Below are 21,602 nucleotides of genomic sequence, written 5' to 3' on the forward strand. Positions count from 1 at the left end.
GGCTGGTGGAGGGATTTGGGGCAGAAGTGTGACCAGCAGCAGAGCATCGCAGGGGGGGGGCCTTACTTTTTTTGGTCCGGGCCCCTGAGTGTTGTCAGTCCACCTCTGCCTGTGATACAATCTGCCCCAACCAAGATGTCGTCTCTGAGTCGCTCTATTCCCGGCACAGTGACGTCTGGCCCCGCCCCCTCCCATGCGGCAAGGACCACGTGTTCCCAGGCTGTAGACCGGCTCAGGCTCGGAGCTGAGGGGCCAAGATGGCGGCGCGGTGGGGAGCGGGTGAGGAGACGCTGACCATCGGAGGAATGGAGCTCTTCACCGCCGGCGGCCCTCTACAGGTACGGCGATAGGGGGGCGGAGGCCGGCTGAGCTGCTCCGGGCCCGGGGCGGCCGCTGTGAGGGGAGAGAAGGGCTGCGGGAGCCGGCTGCATGTGACACGTGGATGGGAGAGACACGCGTGTGTGTGCCGGGGCCCGGCCGGGGAGAGACCGCTCCCTGCACCCATCAGCCTCCCTCACTGCGCGGCCTGTGTGCGTGTAGAGAGAGCCGGGGCACACGTGGAGGCGGCCGGGCACATGTGGAGACAGGCCCGGGAGAGATGAGGAGACGCCCGGCACAGGAGCTCCATGTGCCCTGCATGTGTATGCACCCCCACCCCGGGAATAGAACAGTCCTAATAATACTACCAGCTGTAATAATACCCCCTCCTCCAATATATAGTGGAGTGTTCCTGATAATAATGCACCATAAGTCACTTAATAATACCCCAAATAATTAATGGAATATTCTCCTTAATACAGTAATACTTTAATACACCCCCCCCCAGTAACTAATGGAATGTTCCCACTACTAATGTAGTAATAGTTCATAAAACTCCCCAGTAACTCATGGAATTGTAGTAATAGTTCATAAAACTCCCCAGTAACTCATGGAATGTAGTTAAAAATACCCCCAATAACTAATGGAATGTTCCCACTACTAATGTAGTAATAGTTCATAATACCCCCAGTAACTAATGGAATGTTCCCACTACTAATGCAGTAATAATTCATATCTCACCACCATTTATGGTACATTATTAGTGGGAATGTACCAATATATATTTTGGGGGGGGGGGGGGGGGGGGTTATTAATACAGCAGGTAATCGTATTAAGACTATTCTAACTTCCAGCTTTAAATGGATGAGCCTTTAATGTGATCCGTTTGCATCAGTTTTTTTTTCAATCCGTTTTTACTTCCAAGCATGCTCAGAACAAAAAAATATATATTTTTTGGTTTATTAACAGAACAATAACGGATACAAATGGATAACATCTGTTGTCCGTTAAAAATTATTATTTTTTAAATCTGTTACTTTTGACTGGAGAAGAATGGGACGGGTCTAGACGGCCATGTGAACGCAGCCTAATACATAATGCGTTTTTTTGTTTTTATTCTGACCCTCCGCTCACTATGACTTCCTGCAGTTGTATTAGAATGTCAACAAGTAGAAACCAGGGAGCCCTCCCTAAGGCTATGAACAGACACACTTGGCCATGTTTATTTATTTATTTTTTCTCAAAGAAAAACATACCTCCTTTTTTTTCCATGTTTTTTAACAACTTATGGTACATTTTTTTTATTTTTTTAAGTTTATTTATTTTTTGCTCGTATTTCATTTTCCGAGCAGAGATTCCGACATACGGCAGCATTTTCTGAGAAAATAAAGTTAAAATTAAAAGTGCTGAATTTTAAGCAGCAAAAGCTTTTTATATTTATTTTTGTGATTTCTATTTTTTCCCCACACTCTCACCTATGGAAGCCTATAGGGGGAAAAACACCAAAGTGTTTGTTTATTAATTAATTTTTTGGGGGGGATGGATGCCATGCTGCCATTTTGGAAATACTGCCACTGTCCCTAAAAATGCCACCAAAAAATGTGGGTTATTTCCCTATTCACTTCCAGCCCTCATCTTGCTGCAGCGTCTCTGGCCATGTAGAAGTATGGTGACTATATACTTGTGCTATAACTGGTGACTTGTTGGTAGGCGTCTGCACTGGGTGTAGTTTTTGTGGTTGCATTACTCGGATACTCACCTCTCCCTCATCCTGCTGTTCTCTCCACTCTTGGGCACTACTACTACCACACACAGCGTCCTAACACAGGGACAGTGCTGGTGCCTAGAAGAGGAGAGAAGGGCAGGAACAGGGAGAGGTGAGTATATAAAAAACAATGTGTTACCCATAATACCATATAGATGTTGAAAAGCTACAAAGACAACGGCTGTCGGGGCATGCTGGGTGTTGTACTCTTGCAACAGCAGGAGACACCTTGGTTGGGAAACACTGGTCTAGGATCTGATGTGGTGCTGTAGTTGTCTCGTTCCATGTGTTGTGATGTCATCACAGATGTTCGCACTGCAGTGATGATGAGTGTTGTAGTTGGTGTTGGTTCAGCTGTTATCTGGGGTAATAAAGGAGATTAAAAGAAACTACCACAAGAGGATATAGTGTTATATTAGAGGGGAAAGGTTTCTGCAGTTATATCAGGGAGTATTACTTTACTGAGGGAGTAGTGGATGCACGGAATAGCCTTCCTGCAGAAGTGGTCACTGCAAATACAGTGAAGGAGATTAAACATGCATGAGATAAGCATAAGGCTATCCTTCATATAAGATAGAGATTGGTATAAGGCTATCCTTCATATAAGATAGGGATAGGTATAAGGCTATCCTTCATATAAGATAGGGATAGGAATAAGGCTATCCTTCATATAAGATGGGGATAGGTATAAGGCTATTCTTCATATAAGATAGGTATAATGCTATCCTTCATATAAGATAGGTATAAGGCTATCCTTCATATAAGATAGGGATAGGGATAGGCATAAGGCTATCCTTCATATAAGATAGAGATAGGTATAAGGCTAGCCTTCATATAAGATAAAGATAGGTGTAAGGCTATCCTTCATATAAGATAGAGATAGGTATACAGCTATCCTTCATATAAGATAGGGATAGGCATAAGGCTATCCTTCATATAATATAGGGATAGGCATGAGGCTATCCTTCATATAAGATAGGGATAGGAATAAGGCTATCCTTCATATAAGATAGGGATAGGTATAAGGCTATTCTTCATATAAGATAGGCATAAGGCTATCCTTCATATAAGATAGGGATAGGTATAAGGCTATTCTTCATATAAGATAGGGATAGGTATAAGACTATCCTTCATATAAGATGGGGATAGGTATAAGGCTATTCTTCATATAAGATAGGTATAATGCTATCCTTCATATAAGATAGGTATAAGGCTATCCTTCATATAAGATAGGGATAGGTATAAGGCTATCCTTCATATAAGATAGGGATAGGCATAAGGCTATCCTTCATATAAGATAGGGATAGGCATAAGGCTATCCTTCATATAAGATAGGGACAAGGACTATTCATAGAATTCAGGATATTGGACCGACTAGATAGGCCAAATGGTCCTTATCTGCTGAGTTTTCCTTTTGCACTAGTATATAGAATTTCTATGGTATATACATGTGTAAAGGAGAACTCCCCATATACTGTAGTAGCAGGCAGTGCAGGGTGGTCTGTTGGGTGGGGAGAAGGGGGCGCTGCGGAATGGGCCCCACGTGTCTGGCGCGGGCAGCGTTCTCACCTCAGACTGCTGATGTCTATGGATTTTTGCTGTCTTTATGTCCAGTGTTCTCTGTGGGTAGGATCCTGGCCGTGTGTACACAGCTCTGCTGCCGGTGACATGTGCTCTGTGTGCGCAGTTTCTCCCATGCCGCTTGTTGACATCACATTTAACTAGTAATGTGCCGGAGTGACTAGCGGGTCATGGTCACCATCATTGTCAGTCACCACAGTGTTGTCGCCCTGAATCGCTTCACTTACTGCACTTTGCTTTTTACCACCATGTTTGTTATTTGGTTTTATTTTTTTATTTCATGACTTTTTTTGTTTGGTTACTTTTTTGTTATATTTTTTGGGGTTTTTGATTACTTTTGGTTTTCTTTCGTTAGCTGTAAGTTGTACCAACAAAGTTAACATAAATAAAATAGATTTTTCTTAAAGGAATACTATCATGCAGGACAACTTATCCCCTATCCCAGTTTTTCCCAACCAGGGTGTCTCCAGCTGTTGCAAAACTACAACTCCCAGCATGCCCGGACAGCCTATGGCTGTTCGGGCATGCTGGGAGCTGTAGTTTTGCAACAGCTGGAGGCACCCTGGTTGGGAAACTCTAACCTATCCAAAGGATGGGGGATAAGTATCTGATTGCGGGGGTCCAAATTCTGGGACCCCCTGCCATCTCCTGTCCTTTGCTAATTTTTGTGCCAATATGGCATGTGCCATAATGTGCAACTTTTTTTTGTTATTCCACCAAAATGGTGCAGATTGAGACTATGGGAATTAGGACTGGCTGGATTGGCGCATATGGTTACAAACTACAACTCCCAGCATGAACATAGTGTCGGAGTTGTAGTTTGCCAACAGCTGGAGAGCTGCAGGTTGGCGAAACACTTTTGCTTCAACAAGGTAAATCGGTGTTTTCCAACCCAGGTGCCTCCAGCTGTTGCCAAGTTGTAGTTTTGCATCAGCAGGAGACAACCTGAGTGGGTAAACACTGCCCTGCACAATCACTAATGCACAATCAGTAATGCCAAAGGCTGTCCGGGCATGCTGGGAGTTGTAGTTTTGCAACAGCTGGAGGCACCCAGATTGGGAAGCACTGCACTAATGTAAGCAAAAGGCTGTCCGGTCATGCTGGGAGTTGTAGTTTTCAACAGCTGGAGGCATCCTGGTTGGGAAACACTGCACTAATGTAAGCCGAAGGCTGTCTGGGCATGCTGGGAGTTGTAGTTTTCAACTTCTGGAGGCACCCTGGTTGGGAAAGACTGCACTAATGTAAGCGAAAGACTGTCCAGGGCATGCTGGGAGTGGTAGTTTTCAATAGCTGGATGCACCCTGGTTGGGAAACACTGCACTAATGTAAGCAAAAGGCTGTCCGGGCATGCTGGGAGTTGTAGTTTTGCAACACTTTGAGCAGTGTCACCGCTCTACAGGATTAACCATTAGAATCATAAAGGTTAAAGGGTTTGTTTGCATAGGACAATCCTATCTACCATAAGGGTCCCCTGGACTATAGTCTGGATACAGAGGTTGTTCTGTTGTAAAGATCCTAAGTTAGTGTTTCCCAACCAGGGCGCCTCCAGCTGTTGCAATACTACAACTCCCAGCATGCCCGGACAGCCTTTGGCTGTCCGGGCATGCTGGGAGTTGTAGTATTGCAACAGCTGGAGGCGCCCTGGTTGGGAAACACTGTCCTAAGTGATCAGCAGTGGGAACCAGGCAGCATGTTTGCTTTCCCCACAGCACCGCCACAGGTGAAGTGAAGCATTACACGGTCTTGTCACTTTAAGAAAAGCATTAAAATTGTAGTAATTATTCCCTGAGTCATTGTAATAGTTTACGGCCCCGGCATGAATCAACGAATCGCCTGGAAAAGTGTAATGAATGAGTCACTAGTTCAGTCCTAGGATTTTCGCATTTCTGGGGTCACTTATTGCAACATATTTAAAGTAACACCCTACTTTTAGGCTAGAGAGGCTTTGCCGGAAAATCGCTGTATTACTGTGACTTGTATGGAGTTTTATTGCTTCTCTATTAGGATAGAAAGTTGCCAGCGCTTCAGAGCAGGAGTGACTGCACTGCCAGACATTGATCAGACACTTAAAGGGGTACTCCGGTGGGGAAAAAAATATATATTTCACATCAACTGGTGCCAGAAAGTTATGCAGATTTGTAAATGACTTCTATTTAAAAATCTTAATCCTTCAAGTACTTATCAGCTGCTGTACACTACAGAGGAAGTTGTGTAGTTCTTTCCAGTCTGACCACAGTGCTCTCTGCTGACACCTCAGTCTGTTCCGGGAACTGTCCAGACTAGAGTAGGAGACGCTTGCTATAGGGCAGTGGTCTTCAACCTGCGGACCTCCAGATTTTGCAAAACTACAACTCCCAGCATGCCCGGACAGCCAACGGCTGTCCGGGCATGCTGGGAGTTGTAGTTTTGCAACATCTGGAGGTCCGCAGGTTGAAGACCACTGCTATAGGGATTTGTTTCGGACACGGACAGTGGTGGTAGCAGAGAGAACTGTGGTCAGACTGGAAAGAACTACACAACTTCCTCTGGAGCATACAGCAGCTTATAAGTACTGGAAGGATTAAGATTTATGTGCAGAAGTAATTTACGAATCTGTATAACTTTCTGGCACCAGTTGATTAGAACAATAGATATGGCACTCCCTGTTCGGTGCTAAAGTAGGAATCCCACTGCCTGTAATGGCTTCAGAATAAACTTGGCACTTTGCAATGCAGGATGATTTAGATTTTATGTCCGGTCTTTATATACAACATTGACTTTTCGGTCCTATAAGGACCTTGATCAGAATCGTACTGGACTGTTGCGGAGGAGAACGGAGTAAGAGGCGGCCATGTGCCGTGCACTGAGTAAGTAGCGTCACTGGGGGAGATTTATCAAAACCTGTCCAGAGGAAAAGTTGCCCAGTTGCCCATAGCAACCAATCGGATTACTACTTTCAGTTTTGAAAAGGCCTCTGAGAAATGAAAGAAGCGATCTGATTGGTTGCTATGGGCAACTCAGCAACTTTTCCTCTGGACAGGTTTTGATAAATCTCCCCCAGTGACCTTATTCCCTATAGAGATCTCTTTTGCAAATTGAGGGCCAAGTTTATTTTGATACCAGTTGATTTGACGACCTTTTTTTTTTTTTTTTTTATTAGTATTTATTTATTTAATTTTCCTCCCCCCCCCCCCCCCAATTGGAGTACCTCTTTAAGTTGGCATGAAGTCAGTCATGTTTTATAGATACTTTTAAAGGGATACGCCACTGGCCAGCGTGGAGCTAAATGTTCCAAATGCTGTTTTCACGCTGCGGGGGTCGGCCACGTGGCCGACCCCCGCAGCGTGAAAACAGCATTTGTTCCACGCTGGCCAGTGGAGTACCCCTTTAATGGGGTACTCCACTGAAAAACATTTATTTTATTTGTTTTTTGTAATCAACTGGTTCCACAAAGTTATACAGATTTGTAAATTCTATTTAAAAAATCTTAATCCTTCCAGTATTTATAAGCTGCTGTATACTAGAGGAAGTTCTTTTCTTTTTGAATTTCCTTTGAAAGAGTGCTCTCTGCTGACACCTCTGCCCATTTTAGGAACTGTCCAGAGTAGGAGCAAATCCTCATAGCAAACCTATCCTGCTCTGGACAGTTCCTGACATGGACAGAGGTGTCAGCAGAGAGCACTGTGGTCAGACTGGAAACACTTCCTGTGGAGTATGCAGCAGCTAAGTACTGGAAGGGTTTCATTTTTTTTAATAGAAGTAATTTACATATCTGTTTAACTTTCTGGAGCCAGTTGATTTTATAAAAGAAAAAAATGTTTTTCAGTGGAGTACCCCTTTTACGGCTTATCTGAGAGTACCGCGGCAGGAGTAACTTGTGGCTGTCAGGGCATGATGGTGGTTGTAGTTTTCCATTGCTGCTAGTATAAAATCTATTTTATACAGACTCTCTAAATGATTTGTATATAAAAAAAAAAAAAAAAAATGAATAAAAATTGACATGTTATATACACATGCGAAAAGTTATGATCGGTTGGGGTCTGAAAGTTCAGAAGAAAATGCTAAGAATAGGCACAACAAACTTGCCTTGTAAGTCTATTCCAGTGTTCTCCAAACAGTGTCTTCAGCTTTTGCAAAACTACAACTCCCAGCATGCCCGGACAGCCAAAAGTCTATTAAATGGCAAGGAGGGAAAAAATTTAATTGTTCCTCAATGATCTATGCCAGTGGTCTTCATTCAACCTGCAGACCTCCAGATGTTGCAAAACTACAACTCCCAGCATGCCCGGACAGCCAACGACTGTCCGGGCATGCTGGGAGTTGTAGTTTTGCAACATCTGGAGGTCCGCAGGTTGAAGACCACTGGTCTATGCACACGTACAGTATTCTGCGCAGATTTAATGCGCAGGATTTTCTGCTGCAGATTTCATTGTAAACTGACAGAACGAAGCTTGAAATCCTGCGCATAAAATCTGCACAGAATACTGTACGTGTGAATAGATCCTAAAGGGTTAAGATATGAAAGCTGCTCTATGATTGGTTGCTGTGGGCAGCAAATATAGTTTTACTATTAGGGTGCGTTCACACGGAGTAAATGAAGAGTAATTAACGCTGAAAAATTTACGGGCGGAATTTTTTTTTATTTTTTTAAATTGCGCGAAAATCACGGGAAATTTGCGCGGAATTGCACGCGTACATGGGAGAGTAAGAAGTGAAGGGTTTTTCAGCCATTTCCGTGCAAATTGCATGGGAATTCCGCACAATTTGCGCGCAAATTGCCCGCAAATTGCGCACAAAAACGATGTCTGGCGGAATTTTTTTTTTTAACCATGGACTTCAATTGATTTCTGTTCGTTCTTCAAGCGGAACGGAATTCAGCGTCGGAATTCTACTAGCAGAATTTCCGCAGTGTGAACAGGACAGCGTAAATAACATTAAAGTCAATGGGCAGAGGAGATGTGCATTAATTTGAAGCGGAGAATTCAAGAGGAATTACTCGAGTAAATTCCTCTTGAATTACTCCGTGTGAACGCACCCTTAGCGTTTCAGATGATGTCCCCCCTGATGTGTAGGCGGCAGTCGGAGCAGTTCCCTGTCTACATGTAGTACGCCGTGCTCTGTGTATTAGTGCGGAGCTGCCGTCTCTACTTGTCCCTCATGCGGAGCAGCGTTCAGGTGTTTCCTGTCTGACCTGCATTTCCTGTCTTGGCTCGGGACGCCGGCTTTAGTGAGAAACCCTCTGAAGCGTCGTGCTCGGCTTTTTTCTTTGTTTTGCATTTACTTTTTTTTTTTTTTTTCCCCCCCTGAAGAAGTTTCACTCTATAATGGGTTTAGCATTTAAAAAGATACAGTGACTTTTACTTTCTGTAGGACTATTTTACTCGAGGCAATCGTTGTTTTATGGAGACTTAAAAATGTGAACAGTATGTGCTTTGTGTATGCAGTGTCACACAGAAAACAGGCCCCCTCAAAAAAAGCCTTGTCAGACTTAAGTAACCCCTTTTATGGGTTATTGAGCATTTTGCTAAAATTCATTCCCGGATGGGGGGGGGGGGGGGGGGGGGGGGGAAAACTGGTTCCCTTTAGATCCCGCTCGGCCCTGTTCGTTCCTCCGGTCTGCTTTCGAGACGATCGCTTAAAGGGGTGCTCCACCCCTAGATATCTCGTCCCCTATCCAAAGGATAGGGGAGAAGTCTGATTGTGGGGGTTCTTCCGCTGGGGTCCCCTGCGATCTTGGCCGCGGTACCCCAGACATCCGATGCATGAAGCGGACTTTGCTCCATGCCGGATGACTGGAGATGTGGGACACAGGCTAGTGATGTCACGCCCCGCTTGTAATGTCACGGTCACGCCCCCTTACTGCAAGTCTATGGGAGAGGGTGTGACGGACGTAATGCCCCCTCGCATAATCTTGCATTGAGGGGTGCGGCCATGACGTCAGGAGCCTCCGGCGCCGCACCCAAAGCTCTAAATGAACATCAGGTGCAGCAGGGAGATCGTGGGGGTCTCCAGTGGTGGGACCATCGCGATCAGACATCCAATCCTCCTAATAGGGGATAAGATGTCTAGGGCCAGAGTACCCCTTTAATGTAGGACCTGTCAGTTCAGCCAATCACAAGCCAAGGGGATACACAAGCAGTGGCCAATAATTGGCTGAGGGACTGGACAGAGCCGTGCGAGAGCTGCAGAGGACCAGGGTAGGAAAGCATAGTGTTTTTTTATTTATCTATTTTTACCCACCCCCAGCTGGGTAAGAATTTTAGCATAATGCTGTATAACCAATTTAAGGGTACATAAGTTTCCTGCTTCAGGTTTGATGTCTGCAGTAGTATCTCCACAGCAGATTACATGGGGTCTGCTGCGATTTTTCCGCTGCAGAAGTCTCGCCAAAGGTAACCTGCCCATGTGAACGTAGCCTAAAACCATGTACCCCCCCAACCTATGGCTCTCCGGTGACCGCAAATGCTGAAGAGACACAGGTTGGGGAACACTGTCTCATCAAAATATGCTTTTATTTATTTTATTTTTTTTCACAATCTTGTGTGCCTTTCACCCTGCAGCATAAAAACGGATCGAGCTTTATTCCACGAGTCGTTACATTTCCAAGAAAGCTGATTTTATAGTTTTCTGTAGAATTTAGTTGAGAACCGTAATTTTGTAAATTGCATTAATCCAATTTCACACAAGTGCGGTAGCTGGTGGTCACTATGGCATTGCTCCCATTATAGAGATTGTATATGATTAGACCCTTCTGAGAATAATTTAATCGCATTTGGCGTCCTTGTTAGTCCATTATTCCAGTGTAATAGGAACGTCTTCTCTTGCAGTGCCATGACATGGATGAAGACGAGACCTGTGATGGCCTCTCCGATCTGGCTCTGTCCTCTCTGGACGCAGGAGGAATCCTAGGAACCTTCCAGGGCTACATAGACAACTCCATCATTTCCATCATTGACGATCATGGCGCTCAGGCTGAGGTAGGACCCGTGGCTTTACCGCAATCATTATGCATTTGCCTTGTTTATAGTAGGTGTACCCGGCCTGGTATCATTAAAGGGGTTCTCCACTGGCCAACGTTCGGAACTAAATGTTCTAAATGCTGTTTTCCCTCTGCGGGGGTCGGTCACTCCCCTCGTGACATTATGGCCACACCCCCTTAATGTAAGTCTATTGGAGGGGGCGTGGCGGTAGTCGCGCCCCCTCCCATTGACTTGCATTGAGGGGGTGTGGCCAGCCCCTGCAGAGTGAAAGCAACATTCGAAATGTTTAGTCCTGAACGCTGGCCACTGGAGTACCCCTTTAAGATTGATCAGAATGGCATATTTTATTGACTGAATTAAAGGGTTATCCTAAGATGCAAAGTTGTATCTGGGATAACTAAGCCAAGGCCTGACAGGTCGCCACAGCGTCTAAGAATTTCGTGGGGACCGGGTTTTTTTCAGCCCTTCTCAATCAATGTCGATTCTTTTAAAAATAAACGAGTTTATTTGCCTTCTCCTCCGTTCCTGCGCTAATCCCCTGTTCTGCCTGCGGTCAGCGCTCTAGTATTACAGGAGCAGTGAAGGTCAGGTGACCGCCAGAGCCAATCGGTAACCTCGCCGGTGAAGCTCCATACTCAGGAGTGCGGAGCATGATGGCGAGGCTGCTGATTGGCTGCAGCAGTCACATGGCACCGAAGCACAAATCGAAGACATCCAATGCCGAACAGAGTAGGCAGAATGGGGGATCAGTGTGGGGGCGGAGGGAAGTAACAGTTTTGTTTAAAAAAATAAAATGAGATGATACTTAGGGCTGTGACACACGGTGTAGATGTGGGGACAGTAATTACTTTTACACACAGGATGGAAGGTGAGGGGACAGTAATTGCTGTGACACACGGGGGAGTTGGTGGTAAGGCTCGGCTCCATTAAAGGGGTACTCCGCTGCTCAGCATTTGGAACTAACTGTTCCAAACGTGGACTGGTGTGATGCTGTTTGTAAAAGCAGCCACGTGTTATTTTATATATTTTTATTAATCTATTAAAACTGTTCTTTTTTTATTTTTTATGTTTTTTTTCCCCAGCACAAAGATCCTTTCAATGAGGAAAACGAATTGTCTCTACTGACAGCTCTAACAGAGATACTGGACAATGCAGATGATGAGAATATGTCACCGTTTGACACCATTCCCGATACAGAACTTCTGGGGTCATCAAAGGACCGGGATGGCAGTGCCGTAAGTCTAGAGAGATACATCTACCTCAAATGTAGAGTTCAAGACTTAGCAGGTTCAGGCTTTCTGCGTTATTTACATTTTAGCCTGTACACCAGGATGAGTACATACCTGCTCAATGTGTCCATTACTGAGGGACAAGTATCTCCATCTCTCCAGTGTCAGTATGCTGTGCAAGTATATGGCGTAGTAGAAGCTGCAGTTTTAATATACAGGCTCCTATCCTAAAAGAATGTTAACTGGATACTATATTAGCAATATTTCCATCAAACTTCAGAACACATTACTCGGCTATCTTGGAAAGTACAATAATAAATGGAGTGGCGGCTGAGCATGCGCCTCTTAAAGGGGTACTCGGCTGAAAAACAAGGATAGTGATTAAGATGTCTGATCATGGGGGGTCCCGCCGCTGGGGACCCCCGAATCGCCGGTGCGGCAATTCAGTCATCCATGTACGGAGAAAACTCTGCTCCGTGCCAGATTTAGCAACTACAGCCACCGTACCCCCTCCATTCAGGTCTATGGGAAGAGGCAAGACGGCTACATACTAGCCGCTATGCCCCCTCCCATAGACATGAATGGAGGGGGCGCGGCATGACGCTACGAAAGCGCAAGCTCAAAGCTTCCGTGTTTCCGACGCTACCTGCCTGGAGATCGCGGGGGTCCCCAGTGGCGGGACCCCTGTGATCAGACACCTTATCCCCTATCCTTTGGATAGGGGATAAGATGTTTTTCGGAGCAGTATCCCTTTTAAAGTGGATGCTCTTGCAGTGTTTTTCAAACAGTGTGTCTCCACCTGTTGCAAAACTACATCTCCCAGTATGTCCGGACAGCCAACGGCTGTCCGGGCATGCTGGGAGTTGTAGTTTTGTAAGATCTATTTGTGATTTACAGTTGTTTCCTTTTTTTGTTGCAGAAGTTTCTTGCTTTATCCCGTACGCCACCAGATCATGAGATGTTCTCAGCGGAGGTCCAGCGCAGAGCTAACTCCAGCAAGGTTAGTAACACGACTAGTGTTTTGCATGGGATCGACTGTTGGTGCCTTTTTAAGTGGTGTAATGTTCTTGCCCAAGTATAGACCAGTGTTTTGAAACAGCTGGAGAGCTGCAGGTTGGGAAAACTACATTTACCATAATTTCTTTCATGTCCTTATTGTAGTTTAGCATTTATCTGCATAGCAGATGTATAGAATAGGTTCATTTAAAATAGTTGCAAAGTACCTTAGGTTTTGTTTTTATTTTAGATACTATAAAGTAATGTGGCTCTCCAGCTGTTGCGAAACTACAACTCCTAGCATTCCCTGACAGACGCACTGGACATTCTAAGAGTTGTAGTTTTGCAACAGCTGGAGAGCTACAGGTTGGGAAAATGAAATATAGAGCAGAACAAGAAGCAGCAGGACATGGTGGAAGTTGTACGTTTGCAATTGTTGGGAGACTCAAGTTAAGAAACAGTAAGGCCCCTTTCACCCTATAAAAATTCATCCGTGATGAACGTCCGTCATAAAAATCTTGAAATTCGGCCATTAGAAAATCCCATTATAGTCTATTAACCCTTTATTAATAACGGACGTTATTTTGTGACGGGCGATAGTAACGGGATAAATAATTCATGCACTATTTCTCCCGTTCATTCGCCCATCACAAAATAATGGCCGTTATTAATAAAGGGCGATAACTGGTTAAAACGGCTATTAGAAAAATCCCATAACTATAATGGAAATGTCTAACGGCCGTTTAATGGCAGATTTCCAGTGTTTTTAGAACTAGTGTTTATAATGGAGGTATTTTTATAGTGTGAAAGCAGCCGAAGCATCAGGCTGTCAGGTCATGATAGTAGTTGTAGTCATGCAGTAGCTGAAGAGCCACAGGTTCTTACTGAAATTGAGTAAAACAGTAAGGTGCAAGCTCTCGGGCCATGATTGAGGTTGTAGTTATGTTGCAGGTTGGAGAACGCTGCAATAGACCAATGTTTAGTGATAGTTTTCTTATATTTTTATTACAGATTGGGGCTTATTCTGGGCCAAACTGGGAACTGTTTCCAGATACCATCAGCTCAACACCAAAGAGACCTATCAGACATAAAAGTACAAGAGGATGTTTACCCCGCAGGGCAGAAGCTGAGGAAATCCAACAGCGAAGCGACGGCGAGGATGAAGAGGTCCCCAGTCCGGGGCAAGTGACTGATAAAAACTCAAGTTTAGTTGCCTCCTTGGACAAAAATTTCTCTCTGGATACTGGGGCGGATATCGAAGATGTAGATCACTTAATGCAAGGAACGCCGTGTATTATTAATACTGAAAATGTTGCCCTCAATGACTTGGTAAAATATATGCATCCATATTGCCTACCTGCCATAACCATGTGCCTAGAATCAGAAGATGAAGAAAATCTTCTGAACGAAGAAGTGTTTCTGGAGATTGTGTCCGATCAAGGAGAATGTATAAAAGTACCTGTAGTTGTGGAGCCGCCCATGGACATGCTGTGTGAGTCTTCAGATGGTATGGAGGGAATGGATGATAACATGGACAATCTACCTATCCATCTGTCCTCCTCAGAGCCAGAGGTGGTGACAGAGTTAGAAGCAAATCAGGAAAAAGAAATTGATTGTACAGAAAAATCTTATGATGTCCAGGAACCCATAGAGGAGGCTGTGTCTAAATTACAGGAATTATCCCCTCAACCTCCAGAGACAGACATGAAGGTTAAGTGTTCGGATGATGCCAATACCTCGACCTCAGAGGAAGCTGCTCCAGGTTGTAAGAGAAGTAGTGAGCCAGAAATCACAGCATCAGTCACCAAGGAAAAGGTGCCGCTAAAGGGAAAGAAATCCAGTAAGAAAAAGCAGCCCTCCAAAACGAAGTCAAAAAGTAAAGCTAAGAGCTTACCTGAAGACAAATCTCCAGATTCACCAGTTACTGGGCAAAGTATAACCCAACCACCTGTAAGCCGCCCGAGTAACCTTTCCTTGCAGGAATCTGACTTTTTAATAAAAACCTTGGACCAGGTTAAAAGGGAGTCCCTGATGGAGCTTCGCTCAGCCAAGATCAGCCGCACCAAACCACGGTGTCGAGCAAGCTTGGAAAGTTCCCTCCCCGAGAAAAAAAGAAAAGACTTGAAAGTAAAACCTGTCCCTAAAGAAGGCGAACAAGCAGAGAGCTCAATACAAGCTGCTGCTGTTGAGAAAGAGCAAATAGACCATGATTTTAACGTGGAAAACCCCAAATGTGAAGAGACTGCTGATTCAGCTGCCAAGATTGAGGGGTTACAATCTGATAAAGACGATGATAAAGATGATATTGATGTCTGCGGTGGGGAAGAGCCCTCTACTAATGAGGAATCGGGAGCATCGAAGGTTGAAGATGGCGACTCTTCTCAGCTGACGAAGGAAGCAAAGCCCAAGTCGCTCAGTTTAAGTGAATATAGAAAGAGACTTCAGCACCGTAAGCCGAACCCTGACACAAACAATGAGAACCTGTCTTGTAGTAAGTGGCCAATTGTTCCAGAGCCCCCAAAAGAGTTGGCAGAATTGCCTTGCTTAGTTTTACCTGCGCAGTCAAATAAGCCATCGGTAGCAGAAAAAGCATGCCCAGCCAACAAAGCTATCAATGTGTCTGGGCAAGATGCTCCTGTTAGTTCAGCTCCTGCTCCAACAATAGCAACTGCGCTGCCGGTGACCAGTCAAGTCATTAAACCATTAAATGAAAAACCATGCCCAACTATTATGGATGTTGCTCCACCTCCAATGATTCCCCAGCCTAATGTGCCACCTCCATTTTATCCACCTGCTTGGCCGACTGTCCCTCCACATCCTTCCTTTTATCATGGCATGCCACCTTTGCCACCAGTTCCTCATTTTCCAAATGGTATGCCGTCAGTCGTGCCTATACAACCACAGCCGGTCATAAGTTGGCCTCCGTTTCCACCTCCACCTATTGCGGTGCCACCGATGCATCCTACTGGTTGGGTTTCCGGGCCACAAGCGCCCTATTGGCCAAATGCTCAAATGGCACCTGGAATGCCTGAAAGCCAACCTTATCACAACACTCTTGAAACGTCAGGCCCCCATGCATTTGCAGAGCAGAAAATGCTGCCGGAAGCGGTCATCCCTCCTGCAGAGTACAGACCACAGACCGCTGTCCTACCTATCGTTCAGACAAATAGGACACCTGTGTTGAAGCCTGCTGAGACTGCTGTAGGCCCCAAAGTGCATAAAACTGCTGCAAAACCTGAAAGGGTAAAACCGAAATCATCAACCCGTGATGGGCTACAAGTCAGTCCAGCTCTTAAGGCTGATGCATCCTCACTGTCCATGAAAACAGAAAAGACCCCTCAAAATGCACCTTCCCTGGATCTTAAGAAGGCAAATGTTCCTATTGCAGGTCTAGAATCTGCCAACCAAATGGTCTTTAAAATAATGGAAATTTTGAAGAAAGCTCAGAAATTAGGTTTCCAAATAAAGCCGTCCTCTGACGCCACAGTCTCTAAAACACAGCAGGTGTCTCCATCCACTTCATCCTTAAAACCGGAACAACCAATGCAGACGCAGCCTGCAGATGTTAAGGTGCAGATGTTGGTTCCTCCGACTGTAATAAAGAAATCCTCCACATTAGTTACCCCGACACCTGCAGTAATTCATCCTTCAGTGGCTGAGAAAATCTCCGCTGCAGGAACTGGAGTTGCCCAAAAAGTGTCAGAAGATAAACTGGCATCGCCCTGTAAAGTGTCTAACCAAGAAGCCAAAGAGACGCTCTCTACATCCGTAAAAAGCTGCCAGACTGTACCAGAACCTGATCGGAAGGAACCCGAGAAAAACTTCAATTGTGAATCAGGTAAACGTTACAGGACGTCCACACTTTGGCGCTACTCTGCCAAGTGTACTTGGGAATTGCTATTCAGGCAGTTTACTGAACATTGTGCCAGGTTGTAGCGCCAAAGTGGAGGATACGTGACTAGAACAGTGAAATGTGAGATTATGTAAATGGATTTTCTGAAGAGACAGCACCTTTTACTTAGGGTCTTGTAATGAAGCTTTAAAAGCAACTTGAGAGCCACAGGGCAGAGACCACTGCATTATAGTTAGGGGTGTAAGAAAAAATCGATTCACTCGATTATCGCGACTTTTCATTTGGCGATTCTGCATCGATTCAAAATATTTTTCAATTGATCTTTTTAGGGATGTAGAATTCGTATCTCCGACGCCCGGGTCATGCAGTCCCGGGCGCCGGGCAGGTGAATTTTTCCGACTCGTGCAAGCGGGGCCGGGCCGGACCTGACAAGCGCGGCGGCGCTCTGGGTGTATGGAGCAGGCTCCCGACTCCTGCCTGCTCCAAACTCTGCGGCCCCTGGCTGATTTCAGTAGCCAGGCGGCCGCCACTAATACCCAGCTGGCTGGACCAGGCTCTATCAATGGATCACAGAGCAATGGAGTTCAGTAGAACTCTATTCATCTGTCTGAGGAACTTAATGATTCCTCCTAAAAGTCTGTGTATAAGAGAAAAAAAAAACATTTTAATAAAAGTTTAAAAGACACACATTAAAGGGGTATTCCAGGAAAAAACTTTTTTTATATATATCAACTGGCTCCAGAAAGTTAAACAGATTTGTAAATTACTTCTATTAAAAAATCTTAATCCTTTCAGTACTTATGAGCTTCTGAAGTTGAGGTTGATCTTCTGTCTAAATCCTCTCTGACTCGGGAAACGCCCAGTTTAGAAGCAAATCCCCATAGCAAACCTCTTCTAAACTGGGCGTTTCCCGAGACAGGTGTAATCAGAGAGCACTTAGACAGAAAATAACTCAACTTCAGCAGCTCATAAATGCACCTGTACCGCTGTCAGTATGGGGGTGCTCGCATCTACTTTAGATAATTTCAACTCCAGGCAATAAGAGACAGAGAATGATGAAGCACTACCCCCCCCCCCCCGTTCCCCCCCCCCCCCCCCCATTTGATGCTGTATTATCTTCAAGCTTTATTCCATATAGAAGTAAAAAAAAAGACAGGTACAGGAGCATAGGGAGCGTGGTGGACGCTCAGTTTGTCTGAGTGTCCCCCTCCTCACCTGTTCCACCACTCTCCCTATGCTCCAGTACCTGTTGTTTTTTTTTTACTTCTATATGGAATAAAGCTTGAAGATAATACAGCATCAAATGGGTGAGTGCTTCATCATTCTCAGTCTCTAATTGTCTGGAGTTGTAGTTTTGCAACAGCTGGAGGCACCCTGGATAGGGAACAATGCTGTACTGCAAAGAGATGATCTAAGCACCAACAATCTAGATAGTCTGCAAATATCTTACCAAACAGCAGAATACTGCAGCTCTTATGTAAACTTGTGTTTTGATGGCTGCACGGACAGCAAAGCTTTATATTTAAAGGGGGTTGTATCCTGAAAATCCTGCCCTTTTTAGGGCATGTGGAAATCATTTTAGGTGGTCTCCCTTTTTTTGCTTAGTTTTTCTGTAAGAGTCTCGCCACTTCAGGCAGACTAAAGCTGTTCAGGATTTACATGGCTGCTGTGTAATACTACATCTCCTGTGCATGGCTGCATTTTTCCAGGAGCTGATCCTAGGTGATGCATATCAGCAGGGTTGCACTTTGAGAAGTCTAAAGTTTTGGTTGTTCAGACCCCCACTGATGTTAGAATGGGATAAGAGAAGCAATCGGCTAAATGCTTTACTTCTCATCTTTTTGCTGTCTGCATAAGAGTGGCTTCCATAGACTGACAGTGGAACTTTAAAGTGGTACTCCGACCCTAAGACATCTTATCCCCTATCCAAAGGATAGGGGATAAGATGTCTGATCGTGGGGGTCCCGCTGCTGGGGTCCTCCTGCAATCTTTCGTGCAGCACCCACTATCGATTCGTGACTGACTCACGATCACCGGGCCGGAGTATTGTGATGTCACGGCTCAGCCCCCTTGTGACACCCTTCCACGCCCCCTCCCATAGACTTGCATTGAGGGGGCGTGAGGCTAATAAGGGGTTGTGCATGAGAGATTGCGGGGGTCCCCAGCGGCGGGACCCCCGCGATCAAACATTTTATCCCCTATCCTTTCGATAGGGGTAAGATGTCTTAGGGCAGGAGTACCCCTTTAATGGGGTACTCAAGATATATATTTCAGAGCTCCCCATGTGATGTCTTCCGGCTCCATCGCTCTCTCTAGTGGTGCACTTGTTTTGGCAGTGACTGCCCGCTCATCCAGTCACAGTGGTAAAGAAAAGTGAGGAGCCTTAAAGGGGTGCTCCAGGGAAGTACATAAAAAGAGCTACAAAGCCACCACATTACCTAGATATGTTCCCTGTTCCCTAATATTCATGGCTCCTGTAGCCCCTGTTGTATTCTCTGGCAGCTTGATATTCTATGCCATCCTTTTCTCCTCTTCAGCGTGAATACTAAATTTTCCCAGCAGCCATTGCGGCTCTGTTCTTACTGTTGTCAAGCTCCTCACAGCTGCTTCTTTGAGAGCAGCCCCCACCCAGAAACTTAGTGTCTTGTTAAGGCTGCACACACCTCCTAGCTAATGAGAGCGTGCCTAATCCGTGCAGGGCCGAAACCACATGGTCTTTGTCTCTCAGGAGAGTGGGAGATAGTAAAACCCAAATAGAGAAAAAGAAACACAGCCGCACATCCACATCTTGTAATTTGATCTACTTGCTTCTCAGCATAAATTCAAAAACTAACAGGTTGTTAGTATACATTTTGATCAAAAAGTACAAGCCCACTCGCCACGTCAAGGCCACCTATTTAGAGTGGGTCCCTAACCTAACACCGGCGTAGCGCCAGGCGACCACCGCGACACCAAGCTCATATGGGTATTGACCCAGTGGCCAGGCAGCCCCACTGCTGCCCCACCAAGCCCCCGGCTCCGGGCCACACCAGACAAAGCATCACAGATAGTGACCTAGACAGAGTGGATGGCTGGATGACCTCTCTTCCTCACTCCCTGTATGTAAGGGACTACTAAAGGAGGCAAAGCTGCTCTATATAGCTAATACAGTGGTCCTTCAACATACGATGGTAATTCGTTCCAAACGAGCCATCGTTTGTCGAATCCATCGTATGTTGAGGGATTCGTGCAATGAAAAGTATAGGAAGCTGTACTTGCCTGTCCCCGCCGCTCCGGACCGCGTCCCGCCACTCCTGATGGTGTCCCCACCGCTCCCGATGGTGACTCCGGTCCTCCGCTGTCTTCTCCGGTCCTCCGCTGTCTTCTCCGGTCCTCCGCTGTCTTCTCCGGTCCTCCGCAAGGCCTTACTGGGCCTACGTAGCGACGTCATTACGTCGCTGCGTACGCCGTTCCTATTGGATGACGGGACGGCGTGCGCAGCTTCGTATTGACGTCACCGGAGAGGGCCGAGAAGACACCGGAGGAACAGCGCTGGACCCGGAGGGCACCCCGGAGCATCGTGGAGGGGTAAGTAATACTTACCGCACCACACGGGGAACATTAAGCTGCTATCCGGCAGCAGCTTAAGCATTTTGCGCTGCCGAATAGCACTTAATGCGATGGCCCCGACATAAAAATGCATCGTGTGTCAATACTGACATCGACATGCCATGGCCTCTGAGAGGCCATCGTATGTCGATTTGATCATATGTCGGGGGCATCACTGTAAATGATATTTAGACAAATAGGTTGTTGAGAGGGTGGGTAAGAGGTTTAGTTCCCTGAAGTACCCCTTTAAGACATCAGAGGGGGATAAGGAGCTCTAAGGGAGCAAGGTAGGTGAGTATTATTTTTTCCTATCTGGCCCAGCAACATTTACCCCTTTTATGATTACTTAAAAAAAATAACTAAAGTGTTTTTTTTTTGTTTTCAAGGTATTGAAGCATCTGATCTTACCAGCTTGCTGGAGCAGTTTGAGCAGTCTGAAGGTAAGCACATGGTGATATTTCTGCCTTTTTAATCCTTATGGTTTTTTGCAGTCTTCATCCCATTTTTCCAGTGTTTTCCAACAAGGATGCCTCCAGCTGTTGCAAAACTACAACTCCCAGCATGCCCGGACAGCCTTCGGCTGTCCGGGCATGCAGGGAGTTGTAGTTTTGCCAAAGCTGGGGCACACATGTTGGCAAGCACTGCCAAATACACACACCCTTTGCAGGTCCCCCCCCCCGCCTCTAACATACAGGAGCAGTGTTCTCTCTTTGTCTAGGGGAGAATGTGCTTAGTCTGCACAGGCCCCTTTTTACTGGGAATAGCTTGCTCTGCAGTAAGTTCTTAATGGGATCAAGTGAATCGCTGTAAAGTAAAGGCGTGCCCGTACTGAGACAAGCTTAGCCGTAATGTATGGAGCATCCGGGTAAAGCATACATATACTGTAAGCCTCATGTACATTTTATTTTTTCCCCATCAGTTTTTATATTCAGGAGCCAAAATCATTAACTGGTCAATACTGAAACATATAGGGAATATTTATAATTGTGTTCAGAATTCCCTTATTTTAGCTTAGAGTACCTATCATGATCTTTAAATCTGCCCCTATCATGATAACCCCCCCCCGCCTTTATTTTTTAATTTTTTGTTTTCTACCTTGATATAGCTCTGTATTTTCTGCTCAGTCAGTCAGATTCACAGACTGGGAAGGGGGCGTTCCCCAGCAGGCGTGACCTCATCTGAAGCCATACAGGAGAGAACTTCCTCCCTCACTCCGCTTCACACAGCCCAGAGCAGTTCAGTGTGGGATGAGCTATGATTGGCTAAGGCTGAAAACACACACACCTCTCAGCACTCCAGACTGCATTTCCAGA

At 45.5% G+C, this 21,602-nt stretch overlaps 1 protein-coding gene across 1 annotated transcript in view; it reads left to right on the forward strand.

Annotated features, from left to right (window-relative positions):
• Nucleotides 1–211: 211 nt before the first annotated feature.
• The window catches only part of PPRC1 (PPARG related coactivator 1), a gene marked incomplete in the record, with an annotated part of 55,153 nt that continues 33,762 nt past the window's right edge, over nucleotides 212–21,602 (forward strand). Inside the window, 6 exon segments of the mRNA XM_056530777.1 lie at nucleotides 212–338; nucleotides 10,471–10,620; nucleotides 11,706–11,858; nucleotides 12,772–12,852; nucleotides 13,860–16,686; nucleotides 20,676–20,729. Of these exon segments, the coding sequence (XP_056386752.1) occupies nucleotides 258–338; nucleotides 10,471–10,620; nucleotides 11,706–11,858; nucleotides 12,772–12,852; nucleotides 13,860–16,686; nucleotides 20,676–20,729 (3,346 nt within the window).

Source organism: Hyla sarda, chromosome 7 (genome assembly GCF_029499605.1).
Source record: "Hyla sarda isolate aHylSar1 chromosome 7, aHylSar1.hap1, whole genome shotgun sequence".
NCBI classification, from domain to species: Eukaryota; Metazoa; Chordata; class Amphibia; order Anura; family Hylidae; genus Hyla; species Hyla sarda.